Source organism: Varroa jacobsoni, unplaced genomic scaffold (assembly GCF_002532875.2).
Source record: "Varroa jacobsoni isolate VJ856 unplaced genomic scaffold, vjacob_1.0 scaffold_1451, whole genome shotgun sequence".
NCBI classification, from domain to species: domain Eukaryota; kingdom Metazoa; phylum Arthropoda; class Arachnida; order Mesostigmata; family Varroidae; genus Varroa; species Varroa jacobsoni.
Genome location: NW_019214353.1, coordinates 175267 through 199088, shown reverse-complemented (window position 1 = coordinate 199088; position 23822 = coordinate 175267). Strand labels below are relative to the sequence as shown.

Below are 23822 nucleotides of genomic sequence, written 5' to 3'. Positions count from 1 at the left end.
TTTGAATGTTAAATCAATGTGCTGGTGGTGAAATTTATATGGTGCATTTGAGCTTTATTTTTTTTTTACAGCTTCATGATCCGTTACCGTTTTTGGTCTTCTTCGTACGAAGAGATTTGTCAACTGCTGTCTGGCCACTATATATTTTTTCTAATATTATTGTTTGATGAATTAAGCTGATAGAAATTGGTCGGCGCTCACCGATTGTTCTCATGTACAAATTCGGTTACATCCATCTCAGAGTTCACCCATCTACCTACTTGTTTGTCCTTGTTGATGTGAAAATATTGTGTACATGTATCTGAATGAATGGATGAATTATGTATTTTATTTAGGTATTTGTTTACATACAATTGTAGATCTGTATGCAAACGGATGATTCCACGTTATTTTTCAAATGAATAGATTTGTGCAATCCCACATCGTCTCACATATAAGACAGCAAAAAAATTAAATTAATATTAATTTCGTAGATGGAACAATATGAATATAGGAATTCCATCAATAAAATACTGAATCTTTTTTTTTTTCGTTCTACATCTAATAGTATACCTGTGGTGTGAGAATTCTTAATAAAACAAGATAAAGTAAACGCCTTCCCACAACGTTACGATCATAGTTGAAATTTATATTATACAAGACAGATCGTAACTGAAAGTATCAATATCGTTACTCTCTAAATAATACCTCTGACAAACGAACCGGTGTTAATAGCTGCTGTTGTTATTATTGCTTCGATGCTATTTGTTGTAGTGCTAAAGGCAGTACGGATAGAATAAGACTTGGTTTGCTGTCCCTTTGTTGTTTTGTGTTGACAACAGTTTACACAGTGCCATTGTGGTCCTTTGTCATGACATTTATTGCCCTAGCTATGTTTTAATTTGCATTCATTCTAATTAGACGATTCAGACTTTTCTTATTTGTTCATTTATCATTGGTAATACCGGTTCAGTGTTCTCGAAGACAGCGGGCTAGTTGTGCATGTTGCCTTCACTCGTCACCCATGGCCGTTGAATAGTGTCCTATATGGCCATAGCTATGAAACTAATGCAAATTGAGTCGACTAATGGATCAGAAGACACGACATGGTTACAACAAGCCGACTATGCTCCACTCTTCGGCAGAGGGTTGAAGTGCTGGTGGCGAAATAACGAAACACTGGGAAGGGAAAAGGTCCGAGGATCAGCTTGTCAGTTTTCTAAACAATCTCTGGTCAAAACGGTTTATTGCAAAATGTAGACATAGACAGATAAATACGCGGAGAGAATTAATTCGAAAAATACGATATAAACTTTACACTAAGTAGTCGGTAATCGTACTAATAGTGCACGTTGAGTTGTAGAGATAGTATTGTTATCAACTGCGTTCTCTTGCACAGTGTACACGCTTCAAGGTCAGACTCGTATCCCAGCGAGGGCTGCACGTTTTCTTCATTTTATTCGTTGACACGTATCTATTACTAACTTTCCTATGTTTATACTCGTTTTATTACTATCATTAATGATGAGGATAGTAATGACTCCTACAAATGGTAATAGAACACATGTACTAAAGAAGATGCCATATGAGGTAAGCGTTTGTGCTCGTAGATATCCCTTGTTTAAGCACAGACTAGCAGATTATATCGGTAATATCATACATCATTGCGAAGTGAGTATGGTTTACGACACAGGGCAAAGCGAATGCTTGCTCGGGAGGCAGCAAAGACTGACGGCACGTGATTTTCCCGTTGAGTATTTTTCTTTTTTTTGTAGGATTTTTATGTACATTTTTTTTTCGTAGTTATAGCGAGCACGTTGCTACGTGGTCATTCAGTGAACTTAGTAAACTGCTTTGACAATGAATACATCATACGAAGTTTATTCTACTAGGCAAAGTAAAATTCATATTTGCACATAGTGAACCATATAAGGACGGTAAAATGTTCCCAAGTTCCCGTGGGATGCCTCCCAAATCATCGAGTATAGAGCCGCGATCGATCGTATCTATTGTCGAACCATTATATGCTAAGGGCCAGCACAGTTAAACCTTTAATACACTTTGTTTTTAGGCTTGAACCATTATTGTCATGCTACTAGAGACAAGATAATATCATATTATATTGCGAGCTGAATATCTCTATGCTATTACATATGTGCGTGTGTGTGTTGGCCTACTTCCTCTTCGTACATCAAATATAAGCCCTAATAGCAGTATAATCACTTGTAGAATTCTATAAATAGCACTAAAACATTAATTCCGTTTTTCTTTTCGAAGGCAAATTACATTAGATCAATCAATGTTATTACAGTGCTATCTTTTATAGCTAGGACGAAGAGATTTTTTATTTCGAATATGCTATTCTCGCTCAAAGAGCCGAGCTGCTTTTTTTGTCAGTCGACGCCTGTCATATTTGCCGAATCCTGTTTATCGTGTTCATTTCAAAAACAACTCCACGAATTATAACGGTATTTCCCTCCGAATTTCTGCAGCTTGATCAAGTGCTTCTTGCTATTTCTCCTTGTCCATTTCGCGTCGGATCTTTTCATATGTAATCCGATTTGTACGGTTTCGGTATTTCCTTGGGGGTCCCTGTTGCTGCAGCTGCTTTTGTCGACTTTTTCATACTTATCGTAATGTTAGAATCTGTTTGTAGTACTCGCTGTGGTTAGTTTCATGATCAGCTCGTTCTGTCGCGTTTTTCATTGACGTCTTTTGCACACCGTCCTGTCGCGTATAGTTCTTCAATTGTTCGCTGGTAAGATTCGGTTTATGTACAAGTTACGCAAAGACTGTTGTTCCCCAATGCCCTCAATCAATCAGTTGATAGACGGCCCGATCAATCGGCCACTGCGTGAACTCTTTAAAAAACAGCAAGTATTATGACTTGGAGAGTGTTTTTCAACAAAGACAACGTATGTCATACAAAGCCCAGTCGGCTAAGCAGACGACAGAGCTGTGTGAGTGTGTGTGCATTATGTAACGATAACTGCTAGAATGTTCGGTCATTGGTTGATTTATGGCTTCGAAGCTATGATATACATCAAATTATATATGATAGTTAGGCGACACCATGTCACATTTGTGGGGCTATAGATGGAAACTGTGAATGATTACGAACCGTGACTACATAAGCGTAGGTAGGTAGGTAGGTTACGAACGGGACGTTACCCTTGCTATGATACTGCTTACAACAATTGCGAAGGCTATATATATATATATATATATATATGTATATTAAATATTAGCATCGTTTTTATGTCATTTCTGATATAAAAAAATTCACACTAATTCAATAATTGAACAACACCGATCGCAGGCTGCTATATCTCTTTTTGGTCAAACAACAAATTACGGATACGTGCAGGTAAATCTTGGCGAATGCCTTGTCAGTGTTTCCGGCGTAGCCCCTGGCAATTTCGACAAATATGGACAATGACAACTTTATAATTTATAAATCCGCGGTCGGCTGGCGCAGACCTTTATTTCCAGATGCAATAAAGATCAACTATTCATTCAAAACCTTCATTTGTATTTGCTATGTCTTTCATATTAGCACAATATGTATATATTTATAGGAGTTATGCGACTTTACGAACATGTCATGTTTTCAAGATAATGCACAATTTATACAGAATATGGGATAAAATTCATTTTGCGCCGATCGTATAAACAGTAGCGACCCCGTGCCCACCCGATTCTCGTAGCAGCAGAAATGTATACATGTTTGTCCAGCTTCACTGAGCGCAGCAGTACCCTTGAACGACCGAAGTGATGCTGATCAAGGAGTTGTGCAGCATGTTATATGAACGGCGTGCTCTTAAGGAACGCGTGGCGTTATGAAGGTCACCTTCTTGAAAGCATCTATCGAATGGTGTCCACTTGAACTTGGACGGCCTCTTGAACTAGATGACATCCACAGATTCTGCATTATGAACTAACCTATACATTTTAATAATAAGGTTTGATTTTGAGTTTCGTTTCCAGATTTTACGTGCATGTATTGTTCTGTCTATTATTATCATACTTTCTACGGCGTACGGCATGCATTACGCGCAATCGCGGTGTGCCTTATACTACTCTGGAATGGGAACTCCTCAAAGCTATATCGGGTAGAATCTTTGTTTACCGATTCAGATTTGTGGATGCCGCAAACGGCCGCTGAAGAAGCTCTTCACAGGATAATAGTACTCGCGACGTAACACGACAAAAGGCGGCCACGATTTCACCTGAAGCGTCAGTCACCGCCATTGCGTGGACGGTTCATGCAATGTTAACGGAATTTCTTTCAATACTCAAGATTCTAACATTTATCAGAAACTTACTATCCCAATGTACTTACAAAGAGGTTTCTATGGGAAGACGACAAATCTCAACGTATGGTTTCGGTAGGAAGCCGCTACTAAGTGAACAGCAAACTAGCTTTTTCTCTAAACTACGTGTTACAAATACGTTAGAAAATTAAGTATATCAACCCAGACCCCTAGTATGCCACCTGGATATCTTATACATGTTGTGTTCCCAATCAATAAACAATCTATATACCTCTTCGAAAAGAGCAGAATCACTCTCCATGACGGCGATCGCGGAGAGGGTGATAATAAGCAGCATTACAAGCGATGCAAAGGCCACCAGCTGCGCGTGGCGCAGTAACGGATGACCTTCGGGCAGGCCACCTTTCCCGCCGAGCGCATCGTGACACTCCATTAACGTGTAGCCTGTCGCAGTAACAGCAACACCAACACCATAACATAAGTAAAAAATACATACAAACAGCAAAGTATATGTAGTAGTATGTCCCGCATGATTGAAAACGGGATTCGGCACGACAAACCATGCTATCTCTTATTAAATTCAATATCATGCCAGACGATTTTTTGGTATCTCATGATAATCATAGTCGGGAAAGGCTGAATTAATGATGAACCAACGTGAAGACCCGCTCTCCTGGCTCCGACCATGACTAGTACTACCTGGATGCCCTCCATTTCCGCACGTTGATGCATATCATTACGATGCTGAAATTAATTGTTGTCAGCAATTGTTGCAAAATTCACACGCGTGTTTCTAACTACTTCTGCAGAATGTGCATGCGAAGAGCCTGCAGGGATTTGCCCCTTAGCTTTATACTAAACACGTAGTATTCCTGGTCATAGTTGAAGAAATGCTCACACAACGATTAATACACTCTTGGTAAATTCGTTATACCTGGATGTTCACTTAAGGGCGTTTCTGTAGGCTCGTAGATGTTTCCCGAGTCTTGGTAGCCTACGACGTGATGTTTACCAAGGACATCCCCGTTATGATCAAAATGCTGACCTGGTCCGATAGGGCCCGTTCCACTGCCAGCGTCACTTTGATGTCTCTGATGGGTTGGAGTTCCGTCAAGTGTCGGTGTTAAAATAGGTGGTTTGTTCGATCCCAGCGCGCCTGCGCCCTCCTCATCGTCAGGATTCACCAACAAAGATCCGACGTCCGAGGTCCCGCTTCGAATAATCTCGGACTCGTCGTCCTAAATAATCAAGACCAATAAAAAAAGCTCTGTCAGCCTAACCAATTTTAGACCAAGCGCAGTTGATATACTCATACTTAAAATCTGATCGAAGTACATAACTCACATATGTGAGTTATGTAGTTCGACTAGTGAGTAGCAGAGTAACACGCGAGTGGATAGTGGTATTGTTATTAGTAATATCGAAAATGTTTTTGCAACGGGTGTAACAGCACAAGTTCTTGTTAAGCGTACATACACGCTTCAATTCAGCCTTCATATATAAAGTAAACTACGTGTGTGGAAAGAACTCCTATATACCTTGTAATGGGCGTGCTCCAACAGTGAAGCTGGATGGCAGCTCCTGTTTCGATTGAAATCGTCGAGAGCTTGGTTGACTTGATCGTCATCCACTGAAATCTGCGGCAGTCGCGCCTGAGCGGTCGTGGCCGATGGATGTCCTGGGTACAGAGACGCAAGTGAAGTTTCACGTTTCTTTAGGATCGACATCGCCCGTGACAATGTATTGCGCTTGGATGCCAACGGCGGAATACTCCTACAGATGTAGAAACGTACCCAAGATAAATTATGTAAATTTCTGAAACATCTGTGCAGCTCTGAATTGAAACTGTTCTGTATTTAGATACCAATGTAACCCTCATTGATAACAATGTAAAACCTTACTTGTACACATCAATATAAGCAGACGCTGTGTATCGAAATGAGATATATGCCATGCAAAATAAGGCTTAATATTTGCAATGAACATTAGAATTCGTATCAGAGGGCCGTTGTCATTTATATCGCAGCGGTCGTAGTCTACTCACGTGAAGTAGCACCGAATATCGTTGGCGCAAGCAAAAAGATGATGACAAGCGGCCTGCGAAGGACACCGAAATCCGATGACCTAAAGAAACACAGATTATATTAGCAACACTAGTATATACAAGCGCCATTTATATCTTGGCATAATACTATGTTAAAATTCCGAAAAATCCTCTAATTTTATGCTTGTAGCATAAAATTAGAGGATTATGGAGATTATATTACGAGTGCCTGTTACAATTGTGTTGTACATCTAGGTACACTCTTTATTGCAATAGTTCGCGTATTTCCTGCCACTTAGACTGATGCAAAATGTCCAGCTGTCAAGCCACTTTTGGGCTTTATATACGTATACGTACAAACTGTTACTGGTTAAAGAGTGATCACACCTGTTTTTTATTTGAGCCCGAAGTCATGACGTGTAGAATAAACATCTTGCCTTCGTAGTTAAATTTCACCAAATCGTCAAATCTGCCAAAAAGAAACAGAAAAAATAATAGCTTTATATACTTGTGTTAACGTTCGGACGAGAAACAAAAGTGTAGAAGAGGTTACCAAATCACCATTTTCATATAAAGGCATTCACTTTACGTTGGACATCGTTGATCACTACGGTAAGCAATTCAATACTATAAATATAAACATAGTAAAACTATAAAAAAGAAAATAGATCTCCTATAGTGCAGGGGCGACAAATGGTGGAAAATTGAAATCCATGAAGTTACGTTATAGACGCTGCTCCTAAATCAGCCAATTCCCAGACGTAACCATTACGATGAACCGAACTAAAGCTAGAAAATATAATTTTAATTATTATCATATAATTACTTAATGTGCTGATCTCGTTTCCCTGCTCGAAATGTAAGAACTCCGAGGTGATTGACTCCAATGTAAAGTTGATTCTTGTGTTCGTCTTTGACCGGGTGCGGGTCTATGCCATAGCTTTCTAGGGTGGCCGCGCGCTGCAACCCATAGGACGTAATTATTACATTCTATGGTTTTGAAGGTCTATAAAAATAAAGCATCCTTCATATAGTTTAGATAAGTGATGTAGTTATTACTCAGTTGTATTCAGGCTGCAGTAGTAGGACTTTTGCACCAGAATTGGTTCACATGAAGCATAATAGTTGCCTATCTGTAATGAATGTACTTTTAGAAAAAGGTCCTGTGCTTCGGTAGCTGATATTCCTTTGAGTGTCTCATGGATCCGCTCGATGCGTGACTCGATCTCCTGAAAAAACATTTCACGGCCAATAATAAAATGCAAAATATACAAGTTAAAATATATAGTTTTAGCCTGTAAACGACCCCATACTCATCAGTTTAAATGCATTTTCACTCACCAAATATAAACGAGGCCAGCTTTCATCTGAGTGTACAAGTTTTTGCTATTAATTGACAAAAAAGCCGAAGCATTTCCGAAAGCGCAGAAGACGCCCTGTCTGTCGGCTTTGTTTTTCTGTCTGTGCCTAAATTTACATCATTCTTGCTGAAAAGCTAGGGAAACAATAATGTATTGTTTAACACTTGTAACGTACGCTGTGTGAGTTTTTGGGCAGAAGTCTGCTGGTGCTGAATGTGTGCGCCCGTTGTCGAGGGTTATCCACGGAATCGGCAGGATTCCCATCGTTAACGGGATCATCCAAGCCGTCTTCGCTCGTCGTACCCCCAATCGCTAACGTATCCCAATCACCCAGCTCGGCCTAAGCGTAAATTAGGTTAACGTACAAGCACATAATTTTTCTCATTTAACATAACACTGCGCATATGCATCACACACACATGATGGACTTGGCTTATAAGATGTAATAGCATGTTTTACTTATAAGTATATTGGATCGGTCCAAAGGTAAGTAGTTAAGTTTGGGATTATGAATGTGTTAGCCATCGAACGACCTCACTGCTTGCAAAGCAAGCTCACCACCAAGGTTCATTCAGTCCTATACTGTATAAACTTTAGTATAACATTTAGTAATGATCTCACACCATACCTGTTTGACGTAGGCGACCATAAAGGCTGCCTCACTTTGGGTGCAATTAAGACGGCCGTGAGTTAGATCTCTCTTCAGTTGTAGATATACTTGATATCGGCATGCCTCTTCCTAGAACAGTTTCCAGGTTATAGAAAAGTTAGGATATTAGTAATGATCTTTACCTGACATCTGTATATGATTTCATACAAATTCGCTGTTTAGCCCTAATTGTCAACGTGTTATCTGCTTGACGAAACGTTTAATCGAGGAATCCTAAGTTACCGTAATAGCACACCCGAGACAGACCAGGGTTATGTGCCTAAGTATGAAACGATGTTATCAGTATGCAAAGCCGAGACACTACCTCTGCGTACCATAACTTGACAACAGTAGAAATACGTTCATAAGCGCAAAAGCTAATATAACACGTTGGTATTCCATTCGATTTTTCGTAATTTTCACGCCACGATAGGGCCACTATAGCCGGCAAAATAGTCTGCTGTTCCGAGCGCCACAGCTGCCTTTTTGTGGTCGTTGAGATATATGGCAGTCCTATAGAACGGGATCTGCTCATAATACACTTACTGCGCTCATCAAGGCAAAAGCTAGGACGAAACAAAGGCCGTAGGGTAAATAATGTCAAAAGAAGAAACAACAACAAACATCCTCGGTGAAAATAAGGGATGGACGCAGCGTTCAGAAATCGATGCAAAAAGAGTTTGCGTTCGATGCTTGTAAAGAAAATGCAATTGACTTATTGTTGAGTTAATCGTGCGAAGTTTTGCGTCCGGTTTCTGATTAAGCATTACATCAGACGGTTAGTTCCTGTCGACATAAGACGAAGGATGTTTACGTCCGGCTTTAAATTTAAATTTCTACACATACCTAAGATTTAGTGGACAAACACGTCAGCTTCGACGCCATTACGGGGCCATGTGTCACATCGCTAGTAACGCTTATATAGGGAAACCTGTGCTTTTATGATTAAAATAACTGACAGAAGAAGCGCGATTTGTATTTGTGCATGAATATTATATGGCTTCCATTTACCTTGAGATTGAGTGGGTTCGGGGGATAGTACTTGACCCTAAAACAGAAAACGACATTTTTTATCCCCTTCACCTAGAATGACACATTTGGAAATATTAAGTTAATTTTTTTCGCAGCAATTAAGCTAATTTTCTTATTTTTATCTTACGGTATACACAATTAATTACTTATAATAATTTCATTTCGATTTGTATAATTTAAGCTGGATGTATTTCGATTTGTGATAAACCCATGTTGTTATTAAGAGTGGCGGTACCTACACCATTGTACAGTAAGAACATTGGAGATGGTGGCCGTTATACCGTATTTTGATAAGTCAACGTATACGCATAAAAACGTACCCTAAACACATAACCTGGACACAAACCTGTTTAAGGACGGGTTTACTGAGGTCGAGCCATCGCCGCTGGTTGTGAGAGTCGACATACCGTAGGCCAAACAGGTCCTTCTCCAGCAGTCCTATGCTCGAGCATACGAAGTCGAGGACGTACTGGCCCAAGCACATATGCTGATGAAAATAAACAATAACGATCAGAAAATAATCACTAAGTGGCACGTTTTTATTTACTGACGTTAGTGGATCAATGTTTCGTGTCCAAACAATCTTAGTAATTTAGGAAGGTGACCGCACACTAAAAAGGCATGTCAAACTTCAATTTATGAAAACAAATAGGCATATATTACTATAGGATAAAACATAAATAGACTATAATATTATATTAGGCTCGGGGATGCGTACAGGGTGCATGTAGTTGAGACTAGGTAAGTTACAGCTTAACTATCGACGTGAGAAGATGCAAATAAGGCAATATATAACTTTGCATACAAAGATGAAGCAAAAATTGTGCCACTAATGCCATTGCCAACGATCTGCCAGCAGCTCACACATACGTTTTCGAGATTACACGTTCATCAGCGCTAAAATTGACAGAATAATGGTACTTGTAGCGATTCAGCGATAAGTGTTTGCTTATCGGAGCTTGGGATGTGTGAGCCTTAGAGTAGACGCATTTGCTAATGTCAGCCGTTTGATAAATGCTAACGTTGTTTCAGGCGTAAGGTTTAGATCTTATATTCTATTATGGTCCGGCTTGGCTAAATATCTAGGTTCGAGCTGGCTTTCATCTGGCAAGCTGATTCGAGATTCTGTGCGAAGACTGGGTCTCCTTCTGGCTGATGCATCATAAGCAAGTGCGTATTGAATCAACTAACGTCTCAGCAAATCAAGGGCGTTGAATCGCCCTTCTGCCGACATCACATACGCGGGTGTCAATCCAAAAAGGACCATGTTGCCGCAAACTCATCCATAGGGATACCACCAGTTACCGTACGGATATTAGAAACAATGCCGGCTCACTTTTTATCCAGGATCGGTTCCAGCGGTGAACTTACTTTTGCCTAAAACTAAAGACTTATCCCTACCGTAGACGTTACAAAATTGTACGTTTAGATTGTCCATCCCCCTATAAGAATTTTTTTCGCTCCTTCTCTTTTTGTATTTGACGTAAACCGCACAATCAAAATATCACAGAATATGCAGTACCAAATATTTATTATAGATAATATGGTGTTTTTCCACTTGAAATATATAAATAAAATGTCGCGAATAGGACGCGGCTGTCAATATGCCTACAATAAACTTGTAAACCTATAATAAGGTGTGCTAGACGAATTCTGCGTCCATCGTTCCTAGTATTGCTTCGCTCTCTCTCTCTCTCTCTCTCTCTCTCTCTCTCTCTCTCTCTCTCTCTCTCTCTCTTGATACCTGTACTTCTAAAGCTTCGAGCACTAACCCACTACCAATTCAATTAAATAAATTGATTCAAATAAGGTATTCTTAAATTTTAATTCACAAAAGAAACTAATTGAATGCTTGTGTTCGATAGGCGCTATGTAAAATAACAGGTGAATGGTGTCCGAGATACGCACTAGGAACTTCGAGAACAGCAAAGATATCTTACCGACCCGGTCCGTACATCTGTAGACAACCCAGCGACATATGCATTGATTCATATGGATCCAAAGCGAGTTTATTTTAAGAGTATCGTAAATAAGACTGCCAGAATAGACACAGTATGACGAGGAAATTACCCGTCAGTAATGCGCATTGGCCCAAAGCACGGGATGCTTCAGTAGAATGCTCAGTATCATCATTGACATGATACATAGTATATATTCAATCATATTCTCTTTTGGAAATAATATCATAGGAAAGTTATTATAAAAACACGAATAACATATTAATTTAGCAATATTTCCGACTCATGGATGACACGAACACTCGTTTTATTGAGCGCTACCAACTACTAATCGAATCGTTTATATTTCTAATAATAGCTAGAGGTTATTAAGTGTGTCTTCTAATAGAGTTCAGCTGTTTGCCATTCTCTTATTGCGCCATCGTTCAGATTATCCAGCAGCCCCTGCAGGCGTGTGCGTTTTGAATGAGGACATCAACTACTCCAGTTCATTATTTCATTTCGGCATCCGCTAACTTGAAGCCTAACTTCGACATTCGTGACCTGCTAACATGCCAACCCACTGCTAAAGGCTAACATCTGCCTCGATGCCACAGCTACTTCGCGTCGTGGCTATAATTAGACTAGAAAAAGAATAAGGGAATCCGAGTCCCGTGAGGGATCGAAAGTGTCCCCTAAAACACTATTCAACTAAAACGATTCAGTTAACGATAAGTTCAGCCGAAACGATTGTATCATTCGTGTTTTCATAGACCTTCGTCAATCTTGAGAAAAAAAAAATCTTAAAGAAGAAAAGTAAGATTTTCCTTGCTTAAATATTCTTTGAACAGTAGGTCCACTTTATTCGGCGAAAAGTTAGTTTTGTCCAAGCAAAGCAACTTATCATTCAAGTTGGCAATTCTGCAATAAGTTTTATCACAAGAGTCGTCATCACGCTCCATCGCCAGTGTGAGTGCGGATATGAACATGCAGCACAGGACAACTTCCTAATATGATCAATTGGAGCAAATGCTGAATAGCAAAGCCCCTTTGTTTTTTATCTATTTTTTCAACCCATTCAAAAGCCGTGTGCAGTTTAGCATCTTGCTCAGATATAAGTCCCAACTGTTTTGCTAGAAACGTGGACTTTGCCGAGAGCGTTCACCTTATGCGTGCGATAGAAGGGTGACCAGTATAGGATGACGTGTCCAAAATTAGACAACGCATCCGAATCTGATTTGAATGCAAGCAACAGATTTTTACAGTCAGAATTGCTTTTCTGGATTAGACATTACTCAGCGAATCTGTCTCTGTAAGACTACGCATAATTTACGAGAACATGCTCTGTTGTCTAAATAATGAAGCTTTCACAATGAGGATTTCAAAAACAGTGAACATTTACACTTGTCTCGGCAACACCTCAATAGCCATGCTGCAGCGGGATGAGTTTTACCAGACTTCTGTAGTTCTTTGTGTTATAATATCAATTGAGCCATTGAGCACTATCAAAAAATACTATTATGACCTTACAGAGGACACGGGTACCTAGTTAGTTAATTTTTTTGATTAACGTTTTTTCGATAGTAGCGTGTAAAACAATTCTGTATTTGAGATCTTTCCAAACTTACTTAGCCATAAACTCTCATAATTTTTTTTTATTTAATAGTTTTCGTAATTGAAACATTCATATAGAATACATGACTGTTGTCCGATAAGTAGTGCTACCGAATAAAAATGTGCGATACAGGTATGTTGTAAAGTCCCATTTTTAGATAGTGTTTGTTATAGTTGCAAACCCACAGCCGTGGTAAAAGTAAACTAAGTGCAATATACGAGATACATACACTTATATAAACGTGACGTTTTAAAGCGTTTCTCTATGATGCTTCCTGCACGAGTATGCATCCGCAAGCCCTCATCCGAAATTTAATATGCGTATCTCGTCTGTGATGGTTGTCTAGCTCAGCCATGGGTGAACGACAGGCTTACGAAAGGTCGGAAGCCTCGGGGTTTTGTTTGACTGGGTGGAGCAAACAATATATACTAGTTGTATGTTATCGTAATTAATGTTCTGTGGCGGTACCGTTGCAACTAGACCCCTTCCCCCGTAGAACGTTTCGAACTCTATTCCGTTGCCTCAAGTCAGCGATTGCATATGCAAGAAGTTTTCAAAGATCAGATTTACACGTCTTTGACATTATCTCCACCGACTAGGATCTAACGTACTACCAGAAAAAAGTTTATCAAACCATCAAAGAATGTGGATAATTTCTTTATACCTAGAAGACCCTTCTCTTCCAAAATATCCCTTTTTTGTGATCAACATGAACTAAAAATACGGGAATTTACGAACTTCTGCCTTAGTTTTCTAGTAAGTTATGATTCCAGAGCGAAGTTACCTAGCTTGGATCTCTATTTATGTTATTCGCATTCCAACAAGTGGTAATTTATAGCTTTAGATTTTCCAGTTTCTCTCAATAGAACCTAAAGGTACTAAATCATGGATGTGTCTACTTGTCACCCACCGCGCCTATATTTAAATTAATGTTTTTTTTGTGTCGCCCTGCTGAATGTAGCAGACCAGTTGTTATCATAGTTGACTTCGGCTGGAAACCGTATTTCTGTTACGAACAGTACATTCAAAAGCCAAAAAGGTTTTTAAAAATACTTTGTTGTCGATAGTGCTACAGTTGGTAATGCTGTTACCTGACCGAGTGTTCCCCATTTAGCCAACAATAGCTCTCAGTCGGCGATAATAAGCTTAACGGCTTAACGGCTAAGCGGACGTTCCACGACAGTTTCTTGAGCAGTATCTGTCTAGGAAAATGCAATAGACATAGTGGCTTCTGGTCGGAACAACCTACTTCGTTTGATATAATATTTGAACACAACATAGGTGTATTTCGTCACCGAAAATCTGACCCACCAATAAAAAATTGGCTCGACCAGTATATCTGACGTCTTATCTTTTTTATCATTGTATATACATATTATGTTATACAACGCTCACAATGGGTCTGGTGGCCCCGATACAGTGTGAAGAAAATGGGTCCGTCTTAGAAGGGCCCCATGGGACGTCGTTCACAAAACTACCATATTCATTGGGAAATATTTTGATCTTATAGAAGTTACTTTAGACTACTTCACAACGGGTAAATTACAAGCGATATTTTTCTAACTTCTAATTAATATATGAAAAATGCCATCTTATGATATGTCGCTGATTAAGCAGTCAATCCTAGTTACCTTTAGCGATTCCTTGTTTCCCCATAAATACAACACCGTGTCTTGATAATCCATATATATATATATATATAAGAAGGAAACGTTCCAATTATGTAGTAGCTAACATTTCAAAAGGTTATCCATATACCGCGTCACTTATTTACGTTTGATCTATAAAAGCTTTGAATATTTCACATAAGCGTATACACGTTTGTGTAAGAATAAGCAGAATATCTATATATATTCCGAATGGTTGATAATTACCGTACCATTGTCCCATTACACGGCGATATCACACACGTACACACTTTAACTATAGTTAAAAGGGCTTCTTCAGTGTGTGCCTCTAGATCAATCATCTAAGGACGCTGAGTCATAGCCTATAGACAGTCTTGTCTAGGGCAACAAAAGCCAGGTGCGTCAGGCTCAACAAGGCCGCCTTCGTCAGGCTCGTTGAGTATAAACTACTTGAGCAATAAAGTATTTTGTGTTGATTTTCATAAAGTGTATGAAAGTGTACATACATTAATGTACGTATATCTTAGCACAGAGTAAAGTTTGGATGGTTGGCAGTTCATCAAAATATGAATTTAAGAAAAGGCCGGTCTTATGGCGCTAGATAACTAAGCTAGATAACAAACCCAAAGACAGCAATTGCTTCGATTACTTATTACTCTCGACTACTCGTGCGCCTTTCAAGAACGTTGAAAAATTCTGGTTACAATTCTGGTAGCCAGTATGGAGCTGGTACGGAGCATACTCTCATTAGTTTTGCACCCTATTCTGTATAAAATAGCCGAAAATATTTACAGTGATGGCCCTTGAATATTATGCTTTGAATAACTTGGCTGTGTCCGTGTCACAGTAGCAACTCGCTAGTTCTGCAATCCTTCGCTTTTTGTTTGAAAAAAATCGACAGCATCTTCGTGGAAGAACGTGAATTGAATCATCTTCCTAACGCTCTACGCTGCACAAATCGACCCACGAAGTACTTTAGAATATGGAACTAAATGACTTCAGTCGGCTATTGGCGAGAGCGTACGCCATATGTTGTATAAGCCTAACATGTAGGATACAATATAGGATAAACCTTTCAAAATAATTCGTCTATAAAGATCGGACATTTCCAAATAACGCAATTGGCCTTTTCATACCGAGCTATAGTGACATACAGGCTTATAATGGGAATTAATCCCATGTGCATTGGTAGCCTATCATGGCAAACAACAAAAGGATACAAAAACTGGCATTATTGGTAAAACGATCTCTATTGCCTTTGCCTTGGGGTGAAGATTGTAGCCAGCGCAACACATGCGACAGGGATCAGCGAATTCTTGAAAGTGTGAAATATACCGGTCAACATTCTTCTTGCTCGGCAATTCGTGAAGCAAAAAATGTTTATCTTATTGCACGAAGACGATTAAATATGTTTGACACCCTAACGGAGTACGAACGGATAGAAGACGCGTAAGTGCTCGATTTTTTTACTACCAGTGATATTGACAAACAGAAGCTTCATGATTAGAACATGCGCAACCTTTGAGTCAACTCTAAGCGCTCAGGAGCGAAGCTGAAATCAAGATTCATTCATAGCTACGTAAAACGGGTTCAAAGCCTCTCCGATATCAATGACGTACATGTGGCTAACAAGGACCGTATAAATCAAATATTACTCCGTCACCTTTTCTGATTGCTCGATTTTTGGGTGCCAGGACTGCCTCACCGCTTCCGGTTCTTGAAGCTTTTAGAGCTTTAATTTTGAGGGCCGTGAGCTACGCGCACTCGGCCTCATAGCCGCGCATTCCGCTGCGGATGTCCAGGTTCAGACACGCGACCCATGGACTCTTGCAATAATGACTGATATCAGCTTTGCTACTGCATCATCTAACACCGAAACCGTATTACTCCGCTATTACACGTCGATAATAACCCTCTAATCAGGGTAAGCATTTGATTTCCTTTTCAGACAAAACAATCCGTGTGCTTTCCCAAGGAGCTAGATATGCCCAAAGACCATTCTCTTTAAAGCGGTGACAAAAAATAAAGTACCTGTTTAAATGCTCTGAAGCATTATATATCATACCCATTTTCCGGTAATGAATATCGTCGATTCAATAAAAAACATAATTAATTTCAACTATTTTGCATTTACCTTGGAAAAAATTGAGTATCGTCATATTGTTTGTCTAGAACTGGTTCTAAAAAATTAGAAGAACAAGCAGAAATAAATAGGTAATATGGAAACGATGTTTTTCCCTTAAGAAAACATCTTATTATTTCAGCTTTGAGTTCATGAAAAACAATAATTAAAAAATTAACTTCCTTTACCATCAGTATCGTAGGAACGAAAAGGGGGCTACATTTAAAAAACTACTTACTCTGTAAAGCTACTATCTGCACCTAAACTACCTAGTAGCTATAGTTGAGGTGGATTGGCTTATTGTCGCCTCCGAGCCCATCTCATCTATGAATCCTTGTATTCCAGCATCCTCGGGAGTTTTCCGTGATCGTTTGAAATTGCAGCTCAACAATGAGTGGAGAACAAATTATGTTCAGGCAAGCTTAAAGGCACAGAGGTAAATAGAGTGGCTGTTCTTTGTGTCAAAAAGCTTCCCAGCGATTCAAATGACTGATGCAATCGTCTGTACTGTCCATGAAGAATACAAAAAAAAAAAATAGACAAATTATACTCGACTACGAAGAGACACTGCCCGCTAGATATTTCAGTAGTGTTTATGTTTGTTGCCGTACACTATCACGATAGTGCAGTTTCGCGATTCAAAAGCGATAGAATTTGTAACAATTATGGCCCGTATTGATCAAGAAATTTTTCGAATAGTTTATATTTAATCTGAGATCATTACTAAGGCGTATTGACATGTCTATCACGTTATTACAGAAAGCTTTTTACATTATAATATACTGCTGAAAATTTGCAATCTTTCGACGGGGTTGATCATGCGCAATTGGATTTACCACCGAACAAATTGAGTGCTAAACCGTTATCAATGGAAATGCGCTGTTCCTATTGTGCCTGTTTCTTGTCCTGATACGTACCTGAAAGTCACAATCGATGGGAGCCTCATCGTCATCGAGAAAGCGTACGCTACACCTGTATTCCTGCCGGTTAGCCTTCTTCGAACCAAAGCGGAACATGTTCACCAATCCAGTCTGACGGCTTATTTGTCAGATTAGGTTTTTTTGCTGGACTACTGCTAGCAAGTCCTTCAAGGAGATAATAACCTAGTGAGTGACTCCACTCCTAGCTTTAATCTCCTGCAGTAATGGGTTGTATTATGGTGTGAGTCCCTTTCAAGCCTTAGGCGACTAGGGCATCTTTTAAAGGTGTCACATTGTTTTGTGCTAGAGTTTGCCATACAGAAGTATCCTTGAGTCCTGATGGTACCGTATAGCGTTCCAGGCCTGCTCACTGTTGATCTGTTCCTTCGAGCTGGCTTATATGCATTTTCCAAATTTGTTCACGGTCGGGATCTAAGCGTTGATTTGACAAACAGAAATTGTTGTAATAATATTCCTCTATGGTCACAGGTAGATTTAATTAGCGTACATGCAAAAATCAGCTTACAGAATGCCAACTTATATCCTATTCGCGCAGGCGACTATAGCCGGCTCTCTAGAATTCTATTGCAGAAGATTCAACTAATTTCAAATCGTTGCTACCTGTTTGTTGAGTGTTTCATTTTGTCATCCTTTTTTTTTAAACTTTTCTACAATGCCAAAAATGATTTTTTTCTAGTTGTCGAATTTTTGGGAGTGCCACCTTTCTGTTATTGTGTGAATTCGATTTCTTCTTTATACAGTATGAAAAAAGTAACATCTAAGTTTAACACACGTTCAACAGGTTTTCCACTAGGGTCTAACTGAACATCTGAAATTTTTGGGCTTCCGGTTGTGCACAGACTATTTTTACTACCCTGATCGACTAATGTCGGTAAATAACGTAGCTATGGAGCCAACTAACTATGATCTCAATGAGACACGTTCAGTGCACAGAGGCTGAATCCATTCCATTCTGTCGATAATGATGCTATAAATCAGTTTGTCCTACGAACCGCCGGAGGCGATACTTAAGCCATAACAGGCTTCGACGGAAGTGTAATTTCAAAAGAAAAACGTATGCTTATTCGTAAGAAATCGTGCACACAGACATCTGCTATAAATTGCTGTGGTTCTGGTTATTGGTTTTCAACGCGACGATCTGTATAAACTTTGCACTGCGTGAATACTGAAACAGGCAGTTGCGCCACTTCATTGCGCTGATTGAAAAGCCAAGTGGCTATAGTTAGCGCGATAAGAATTATATGTGGTACACCTGTACGACGAACATCTTATAAGCCGCCAAATTTGAACTTTCGATTTAGCTCTATATATATACATATATATATATATATATATATATATATATATATGTATGTATGTATGTAGCTAACGTGAAGTGCCCTCAAATATTAGAACCAGCTTGCTTGCAATTGAGGATCCACTGGCGAACCACGACTCTCTAATGCGATTGTAGCAGAAATAGGCATTTAAAGAAGCACAGTAAATTGATTGTAGAAGTTTCCACAATGTTCCATGTACAATCCAGTAGAGTACTTGTACGTGTTGCGTTCGTGTCCGCTTCCTTCAATTGATGCTATTATCTTTTGCCGTCGAAACACAAAAGCGTTTCGGTGATTGTTGTCTGATAGCGTGACATCATTCGAGGCGGTTGCGTCCCACGCAGGGATATACGTGCAAGGTAAATAAAGTCATCTTGTTTATAGTATGCGCTAGTTTGAGGCGATTTTTCGCCAATCTCTTTGCACAGCTTCGTGATATATCTTGCAATAGCCTACGTTTCTCAGTAATAGGTATCTGATAGTTAATTAAGCGCAGTTTTGGTTTTTTCCTTACTCCGCGAAGAGACCGATTCCAAGAGCTTTTTTTGTTTTTGTTGCTAATCGCTAAGCGATAGATAACGACACTGTGTACGTGGACAACAACGTGTATCCGGACAGTGTATTGCGTGCACTCGCGTAGGTCAAGACGTGCAGATTGTACTCTTGTTTTTTACTCTTGTTGTTATTAGAACTGTCTTCCTTTTCGTCTCTTCGACGCAATGTTTCTTTGATGCTGATCGGTGGTGGTGCACGGAGTGAATACAACGGTTTCCTAGAACGATTCAGGGCGGACTGGGTGGTGCACGTATATACACACAGACACACGCCACATTGGAAGAATGGCCTCCCCTGTCATCGAGTGGGGATTTGTCGAATCTGGAGTACCCTTTCACTCAGATCTCACTCGCTACTAGAAGCAACACAGCCCGACGGCAGTCCCAGCAAGGTGGGCGGCGGTGCTCACTCGTACATGGTCCGTGGGAGGGGCGGAGTGGTGGTAAGGGACAGGCTACTGTAACAGAAGGAGAAGGGCAACACAACGCGGCAGAGACAGCAGTCTGTGCTTGAAGGAGCCCTCTGTGATATTAGCCACTTACAGCGAGGCTGCGATGGCAGCGGCAAGTACGTGAAATGGACAATCTTCCTAGTTGACGTTTCATCTGCCAGTTTATCTATCGACTTATAAATGTCGTTTTCTCATTTCATTTTTCGCTAACAACAGTGAAACGACAATAAAACGACAATCTAACAAGAAACAAAAAATTCACTTCTGCGCTGTCCTGGCTTTTGAGCGCCGATAGCTGCGTCAACTCGAGCTACCCTCGTACTTCAGCAGAAGCAGCACCAACAACACCATCAGCAACGACGACAGTAAAGACGGTGCCGTCCTGGACCGCCTTCCCCTAGCCTTGTCGTACGAGCTACCGTCGATCTGTGAAGAGCAAGCGAAACTCTCCTCCACTTGAAGGAGATCTTTCAGCTGAAGGCTCTTAGCTTCAAGACTCTCAAACAGGTTCACACTTTGACGGGGGCTTGCGGCCTGCCATGGGGAGAGGGGACTACGAACGAAACAACAACAAAAACGATTTCTGAGAATTGCCGATAATGTGAACAACAACAACGCAGCGTGCAATCACGCGAGCGCGCGGTACGGGGGAAGGGGAACGAATACGTTCTCTTTCCCAAGTGTACGAATGCGCAGGTAAAAACGGACTCACGGATAGCGGAGACACTGAAATACATACACGTAGGTAGACAAATAGACAGACAAAAGGACACTTACTAGTAAGTTGTTGCACTAGGCGCGCTTCTATCCTAGGAAACGATACTGACGGCGGCAACGATGGAAACGCTGATGCCGATGGTTGATGACGGTGCTGCAGCTGCTGCTGCTAAGCTACAATGAAAAGCGTTGGCGCTACCGTCGCTCTAAGTGTTGTTTCCTTCATTAACCGCTGCGAGGGACAAAATAGAGAGAAAGGGTGAAGAAAGGGCCTTAACTTTATCTGCTGGCAGCGGGAGCACCAGCGGACGCAGCGGACCCAGCGGCAATTGCCAGACTACCCAGTACCGTCAAATCGCAGCAACATACCACGTCTCCTAATCACCCACAACTATAGTAATGACGACCAGTCGACCGAGTACTTTGGAGCTGTTGTTCATTGGCGCTAGATTAAAGCTGCGCGCGTCAACCAGCGAAGACTTCTCAGGAGCTCACGAACCGATACACACGACGTCACACCGAAAAAAGAAGGGTCATTTGAGTATATGAATAGGGGACAGACCAACAAAACCTAGGAGCGATTAGCTACCACGACTGTTATTTCGGACATTCGGACAAAGAACAGCACGGTCATTTCAAGGTTGTGCGAATAAAATAAAAGTGACATGCATAAGTATAGCGGAACCTACGTTTGGGAAGCGAAAAAGGATACAGTTCTCAATTTGATGTACTTCATTGCTGTGGACGAAAATTCCTCGTATGTGTGCTGTAATAGGATATAATTTTTGGTAATATTATACTCTCCCTATAATATTATACTACATCATGCAAGATTATACTCTGTGATAGAGTTTAATAATGATGTTTTATCTAAATCAGTCAGCGAAATTGCTGAAGGAGCAGTGTCTTTCATGATGACTACTGCATAAAGCAGCAACTAAATGGAGTATTGTGTTGGGTCTTGCTAGTGCCGATTATAGTGAAGGTCATCCCTAATTTCAGGGAAAGCTTCATCGGCCGGGTGTTGCTGTACACTGGTAGAGCGTAAACACACAACAAAACCTGTGAGAAAAAGAGGTCCTTAATCATCTGAATGGAACCATGCGAGCATGCACGCCCAGCCTATCGATAATATTCTTTGTTAAATAAACGACTAACAAGGCTGTAGTGGACTATCGGATTCCTCGAAAGAAAAGTAAGGGTAACCAAAAATTCAGTAACTCCTGAAGGAGCGTCGCGAGCGACCGAACGAATGTATCTGTAGTTGCAATATCTGTATACCGACTGCATGCGGAAAGCCGTGGGCAATTGATTCAGTAACAGTCGGCCTCAAGGAACGACCCTGGACGACAGCTGCCGTCGAAAAACAGGAACAACAACAACAACTCAAGTTGTCGATTCTAAAACATCAGGCTTTTCGTTCGACCCTATATTAACTTATTTTTTAATTAATAAAATTAATTAAATTGTTGCAGACGGTTGGTCTCTTCCGGCACAAAATGAAGTATATCCAGCTTTACATTTCATCCACTCCATACGTCTCTAAGTTTAGCAGGCAAAGACGTTATCGCACGGGGTTTGAATCTTTTATTTTACCGGAATTATTCCCTACGGTGGATTTAAGCTATGTCGCTACGGCTGTTGCCAGAATTTGCAGGTATCTTAGCGTTAAAACCTGGAGATGCTGCTATCTGACTGGTATTTAGCCATCATCGGGCAAACTTCAACTCAATATAATACGAACGAAACCAAAAATTCTTAAACTTTTTTTAAACCAAAAATTCTTAAACGGTTTTTTATTTTACGACAACACAGTGCCTTCCTGGCTAGTTTACTGGTGTTTACTGCTGCATCAGCCCGTCACGTCTCAAATATATTTCGTATGATGAACCTTCTGGGCCGTTTGCGTGTTCTTTCACGCCTTACATAACATGGTGATTAGTCATGGGTTTGGATTCTTTACTCCATCTTGGGTCATTAACGATTTTACAGTATTTTTGTTTTTTCGCCAACCTGCCACGATCAATTGTCTCGATTTTCTCTAGATATGCGTCACGCTCAAAAAACGTAAAATTAACTCAAAGGGCACACTTCGTAATTGTCTTGCATGAACTGTTAACAAACAGATGACATTGTACTAGCGCTATAGTTGTTGCAGCTTTTGTTTCTTAATGTTGTGTAATTATGCCTAATACCATATAGCATCGATAGTCCCCACGCAGTTTTCTTGCTAAAACTGGTATGTCTCTAGCTATGAAAACCCGTTCGCGGTTACGCGAATCACCTGGAAACCGGGGAAATAGCTGGAAAATGAATCGGTTTCTAGTTTTACTTTCGCAAGATACACGAAGATCGACAAATATCATCCAGCTTTTCATTAATTTCGTCACCGAACTAGCAACCAATGACAAAAAGACCGATTATTCGTGTTTTTTTTTTTTAGAATATGATGATTATATTGACGTTCTACATTGATAGAGGAATCTCATGGCCTAGTCAAGAAATGCTATCGTATACAGAATTTTGTTTGGAGCAAATTCTAACGAAAATAAATATATTAATGGCACTTTATTTTTGCATGTTCAACATGTATTACGATACTGAAGATGGATAATTACATCGACTATATTAGCATGTTATAACAGATACGTCTAATAGTAAAAATCATGCGCTAGTTAAAACACCGAAGACATTACGGAGCTACCATTGATTATTCATTCCGAACACACAGTTGTCCACTGACACCATCCTGGTCATCCGGCTTAAACTGGAACTTTAAAATGAAATTATTCATGCCGCTAAGCCAAATGTCGCTTTGAGATGAATTGTTCCTGAATCGTTACCTTCTGCGAATATCTTCTGCCGTTCAAACAAGAACGTTCTACTTCTATAACATGAAAATACTGTCTTTTTTTCCGATGACTGCTAAAATATGCATAATATGCTCTTTTTTCTGAGATAGCTGGATTTTTAAAGATCAATATAGCGTCTGACTCATGGATTCCTTTGTCTGGAAGTTCAGAGTTTAGAACTCGAATAACGTAAACATATATATGTGAAGGACAAATTACATAGAAGGAGATCAGCAATTTACCGCGGATATAAGCATCATCTCAGTTAACTAATAATTTGCCATCGGCTGAAGTGGGCTAGGCGCTTCCTGTATTCATTCAAATCGACATCATTCAAAATACCGCG

The 23822-nt window shown here is 40.1% G+C and overlaps 1 protein-coding gene across 7 annotated transcripts; it reads right to left on the bottom strand.

Annotated features, from left to right (window-relative positions):
* Positions 1-28: 28 nt before the first annotated feature.
* Frmd5 (FERM domain containing) lies at positions 29-23478 on the bottom strand. Of its 7 annotated transcripts, none has more exons than XR_015314883.1 (15): positions 17559-17662; positions 9686-9826; positions 9319-9390; positions 8287-8397; positions 7834-7998; positions 7446-7526; positions 7124-7257; positions 6685-6766; positions 6298-6377; positions 5792-6026; positions 5188-5491; positions 4525-4697; positions 4109-4208; positions 3101-3921; positions 29-2840 (listed from the first exon to the last, which is right to left on the bottom strand). XR_015314883.1 is itself a non-coding variant. In XM_022850224.2 (15 exons), the coding sequence occupies exons 2-14, from the start codon at positions 17655-17657 to the stop codon at positions 4113-4115; spliced, it is 1773 nt and encodes a 590-aa protein (XP_022705959.1). In that variant the 5' UTR covers positions 17658-17993; positions 20685-23478; the 3' UTR covers positions 29-3921; positions 4109-4112. The 7 variants fall into 7 exon arrangements, 6 of the variants coding, with proteins under 6 accessions (XP_022705959.1, XP_022705958.1, XP_022705956.1 ...); XM_022850224.2 differs by adding an exon at positions 20685-23478 and having other exon boundaries at positions 29-3921; positions 17559-17993; XM_022850223.2 differs by adding an exon at positions 18484-18811 and having other exon boundaries at positions 29-3921; positions 17559-17993.
* Between the last annotated feature and the right edge of the window lie 344 nt (positions 23479-23822).

Coding starts and splice junctions, on each gene's coding strand:
- Frmd5 (XM_022850224.2), bottom strand. CDS start 17,657: ATGTTCCGCTTTGGTTCGAAGAAGGCTAACCGGCAGGAATACAGGTGT. Junction 9,391..9,685: donor GTAAACCCGTCCTTAAACAG/GTTTGTGTCCAG, acceptor GTGTCATTCTAG/GTGAAGGGGATAAAAAATGT. Junction 4,209..4,524: donor ATTCTGCTCTTTTCGAAGAG/GTATATAGATTG, acceptor CTGACGCTTCAG/GTGAAATCGTGGCCGCCTTT.